At 36.1% G+C, this 5035-nt stretch overlaps 1 protein-coding gene across 1 annotated transcript; it reads left to right on the top strand.

The window, feature by feature from the left end:
• Positions 1–466: 466 nt before the first annotated feature.
• LOC132559206 (fatty acid hydroxylase domain-containing protein 2-like) lies at positions 467–3421 on the top strand. Its single transcript, XM_060223825.1, has 5 exons — positions 467–527; positions 1681–1802; positions 1953–2158; positions 2458–2730; positions 3295–3421. The coding sequence occupies exons 1-5, from the start codon at positions 467–469 to the stop codon at positions 3419–3421; spliced, it is 789 nt and encodes a 262-aa protein (XP_060079808.1).
• The last annotated feature ends 1614 nt before the right edge of the window (positions 3422–5035 follow it).

Raw genomic sequence — 5035 nt, 5'->3', positions numbered from 1 at the left:
TCATCATGATCTTATTGCCATCTTGTCATACTTCTTCCCACCTGAGTTTACGTCAGCTGATAGCGAAGCCGAATTGACTTTCAACGTATAGATTCTATTACCACCTGTATACTATGTAGGTCATTGCGAATTTCACGTTGGTCACTTGGCTGATGATGATGGTATTCTAACTGGTTGTTCGACATGTTTCAACTGTTACCAACCTTATGATATTTTTTACTTAATTACACTTGGATGCTTACCCAGAAATTGCATATTTTAGGATATATTAAAGAGAATACAGAAAATTAACGATAGTTTAAACATTTGTTAAGCTGACAATGGTTAGTTTAACGACCGAGAACAGACCGATAACAGGATAAGATATCCGTGTGTATTTATGTTATTTATCTAACGGGGTTTACGTCCATTATTACGGCCGTTCAGCGGACCAGATAGATAGCCGTATGACGATACCAGTGATAATATGGCGGCCGCTGTGACAATGGGCGATTTCTTTCAGTCGGAATGGTTTCGGAATACGGCAGGTAAAACAGGAATTGTTCTCTACTTTATTTGTGAGGGTAACTCACCCGGATGTTGAGTTGATTGTTTACAGGTTTAGAAAGCCAAAATAGGTCATGATATACGCAATTAAACCTTCGTTACAATCAAGCGACAATTAATAATATCTTGATTGCTGACCATTGACCCAATTAGTCTAGTATTATGAGTGACGTGTAAATACCTACTACCCCGTCCACTTACCCTAGTCGTGTTGTATTTACTGATCTAAGGGAGGCAACTACTATATAAAATCCTCCATTACTGTACGGAAGTTGTTGTGTAAGTGGCTGTATTTATCATTGTGTAAGTGGCTGTATTTATCATTGTGTAAGTGGCTGTATTTATTGTGTAAGTGGCTGTAGTTATCACTGTGTAAGTGGCTGTATTTATCATTGTGTAAGTGGCTGTATTTATCATTGAGTAAGTGGCTGTATTTGTCAATGTGTAAGTGACTGTATTTATCATTGTGTGAGTGGCTGTATTTATCATTGTGTAAGTGGCTAGAGTTATCATTGTGTAAGTGGCTGTATTAATCATTGTGTAAGTGGCTGAATTTATCATTGCGTAAGTGGCTGTATTTATCATTGTGTAAGTGGCTGTATTTATCATTTGTAAGTGGCTGTATTTATCATTGTGTAAGTGGCTGTATTTATCATTGTGCAAGTGGCTGTGTAAGTGGCTGTAGTTATCATTGTGTAAGTGACTGTATTTATCATTTGTAAGTGGCTGTATTTATCATTGTGTGAGTGGCTGTATTTATCATTGTGTAAGTAACTGTATTTATCATTGTGTAAGTGGCTGTTGTCATCACTGTGTAAGTGGCTGTATTTATCATTGTGTAAGTGGCTGTAGTTATCACTGTGTGAGTGGCTGTAGTTATCATTGTGTGAGTGGCTGTATTTATCATTGTGTAAGTGGCTGTATTTATCATTGTGTAAGTGGCTGTATTTATCATTGTGTAAGTGGCTGTATTTATCATTGTGTAAGTGGCTGTATTTATCATTGTGTAAGTGGCTGTATTAAGTATTAGTACTTGTAACACTTTATCTATAGACGTATCTGTCTCTTGCGAATTGTAAGAAGTTGTGTTAAGTATTTTATAAGTGCTGTTCCACTAAAAAGTTTTATATTTAGTCCTCAGCACAGTATTAGCGGTTGCTTACTTTGGCGCCGGGTTTCTATTCTTGATTCCGGATCTGACTGGAAAACCAAAATGGATGCTCAAGTTTAAGACTCAGCCACCACAGAACTTCAAGGTACTCTAGATTTGGAATTAATTAAAACTGGATATCATACATATCACCATATACAGTTTTATAATGATATAATAAACAGTCTCAGCAGGTCGGTTTACTTGACGGTGAAACTTAAGTCATGAATGTCATCATGTTTTCTTACATCTACAGGTAACTCGTGATGACGTCATCAAAGTACTTCGGCAGTTGACGATTAATTCTCTATTGATCCACCTGCCGTTTATGTTCTTGTACTATCACCTCCAAGTGTGGAGAGGCTGCGACCAGACTCTCAAAATTCCTTCGGTCATACCCTTCATTAGAGACCTAACCTTATGTGTGCTTCTAGAGGAAGTGACGTTCTACTACGCTCATCGGTAAGTCGAAATGTTAAGGGCGGTATATGGGGCTAACATATGGAGTTCAGGAAAACCAAAGATTAATGGAGGAGTTCATTGTGAGCTATGTTTTAGTTAGTAGGGTGGAGTGATGATGAAATGCAAGGTACTCTGGACAGTCGAACGGGTATAAGTGGCAAGAAGAGAATGGGCTGGGGATGTTTCATTGTCATTTCATGCAATTTTTATTCTTGACGATTGATATCAGTGTTTCTACTCCACATTCAATATACAAATGTGCGTGTATTTTAGAGCTACACCCGTTTTTATGATTCTAGAATTCTCCACACCCCATTCATGTACAAAAGATATCACAAGTTACACCATGATTTTACGGCCCCATTTGGCCTCGTTTCCGCATACTCGCATCCGGTTGAGTTCATCTTCTCCAACCTCGGCACAATAATGACGGGTCCCCTGGTGGTCGGATGTGATGTAGTAACTTCCGGTGTGTGGTTCTTCCTGTCCGTCGTTGTAACAGTTATACATCACAGTGGCTACCACCTGCCTTTATTACCCTCACCTGAATTTCACGACTACCATCATTTGAAGTGAGTTCCTTTGTATTTTTCGTTTTCTGTTTTGATTATTATTTTTCTTTAACTTGATTGAAAAAAGTTGATATGTAAACGCACGGTTTTTTTTTGTTTATCTATTGAACGGTGTTTAAAATTACACAAAACACAAACAGAACTTTCATAATGAAGTTATTTTTTATTGATTTGTTTTATACTGAAATATCCTACAGAAAATTTCTACAGAATTCCTACAGAATTTATCTTAAAATACCCGAAATGAATAAAAAAAAACATACAACACGTAGTTTCCAGGACCAAAGACAAATGATAATGATTTTGTTAGCTATCGACATTTTGGAATTTTTGAGTTAAACAATTAAAAAAGATATTCTAATATTTATCTATATATTCTAAATAGTTTTGTGTCAATAGACGAGCTAACAGATAACAAAATAACAACCAAAGTAATAAAAAAAAATTGCGTGTAAAATCATATCTGTCTAGATTCACGGCTCAGACAACACTCTTTTTTTTTTACCAATATTGATGATAAATTTTCAGCAGTATGTGGATTGTAATAACAATTTTATTGTCTAGGTTTACGGGTAATTACGGAGTCCTTGGAATCCTAGACTGGTTTCATGGAACGGACAAACACTTCCGGAAAAGTAAACAAAGCAGACGTCACAAAATGATTTTCTCTGCGGAGGAGCTAAGTGGTTGAAAAACTGTCTCGTCAGTGTGATGATGTGATTGTCTTTCTTGTTTTACATTAACTGTAACTGTACTGCAAAGTCTCAGAAATAGGCATTGATCTTAGTGTACATGAATACACCTACATGTGATATAAAATATATGTTGTTCTAAACCATGATCGCGTCAAAATCTATACATAATCAATATTTATATCTATAAGATTGGGTCGTGTAGCAACACACCCTCTTCCATCATTCCGGCTATTAAGCTATAGTATGCATCTGATTGAGTGCAACGAAGGGAACTAACTCTGATAGACAAATGTGTAGTTATGCAGATTCACATAGATATGTATGATATTATGTCGTCTCCCCCTCCTTATCCCGTAAATGGGACAAAGGTAAAGCTGTATTACTATTTACATTATCATATATGTGCACACATTTTATTTATCTTTTCAAAGCCTCGGTCCATGCCACTTTTGTTCAAAACTAAATGGAGCACAATGAGATTGTACATAAAGATTTTTTTTTTATAATTTCTCTTGTCTATATCTCATGACTCACTTCTATCAATTATATGTATGTACATTTGAAATGACTATTTTGAAGAAAAAATGAATTTCAAACATTTCGACTGCCACGGATCAAATGCTTTGGTACTGAATTGAAACGTTTACGAAGAATTCCAAAATGTACTGTAGTAAGGAAGATTGCTCGGGAATTGTTTATATTGGGAGATCTTTTCCATTGTAAGGCTTGATAACTCTAAGAGGTTAAAATTCTGAAATTCACCAGTTCACACTGTCGACCACTAATCTTAATTTTTCACGTATGCTTAAAACTAGTTACACTTTACATAACATGCCTGAGCGTACATAAAATCATTGACTTTGTAGTAACTTGTTTACAAAGCTACGGTGGTAATGGAGTAGGGATTATATTACAAACAACTGAAGGTGTTGCATTGGAAATCAACATTGTACAGGGAACTAGGTTAATAAACAATACCATCAGCATTGTTGTACTTTGTACGACTGAAAACCCTCTGAGGGGATCCGGTATTAAGATATATCCGACAGTAATACCAGATAGAACAAACGTTTGACCGGAAGTTTAAATGACTTCTGTGGCTGGCAAGGGTTATTTATAGCGATAAAGTTTGCAGGTAAGAGATAAAATACCCGTACATACCTTGTAACACAGCAGAATCCATTAGACTTGTGTAGTGCAATATCCTGTTATACGTATAATGCTTCGTGAAATTAAAGCTGGTATGAAGCAGGTTAATCATGCTCTGTTGTGTTGATGGCTACGCTGTTCTTATCAATTAGAACGAGAATGAAGCTTTTACCGTTTTATGTTAACGTCAAAACTGAACTGTGACGTAAGTTTAGGACAGCAGTTATTATTCCAAGGCCTTAAATAACTGTGAGCAGTGTATAGTATCAAATTGTAAAGTTTTAAATAATAAAGGATCCTTTTGTGAAGTAATGAAATGTAAAGAATGTATTAAACAAAGGGTAAAGTTTTCAACTGGACGTCCCTGATCTGCAGGAATACCTTTATTTTTAAAGCATGATTGATGTGTATACCAGACACCTAAACAGAGTGGCACGGCCAAACGGGAAACACAGTACAGA

Source organism: Ylistrum balloti, unplaced genomic scaffold (genome assembly GCF_031769215.1).
Source record: "Ylistrum balloti isolate Yb309-2 unplaced genomic scaffold, AGI_CSIRO_Ybal_v1 Utg370876, whole genome shotgun sequence".
Taxonomy (NCBI): domain Eukaryota; kingdom Metazoa; phylum Mollusca; class Bivalvia; order Pectinida; family Pectinidae; genus Ylistrum; species Ylistrum balloti.
The sequence above is the reverse complement of the archived record's forward strand: the minus strand, read 5'-3'. Positions and strand labels throughout refer to the sequence as shown.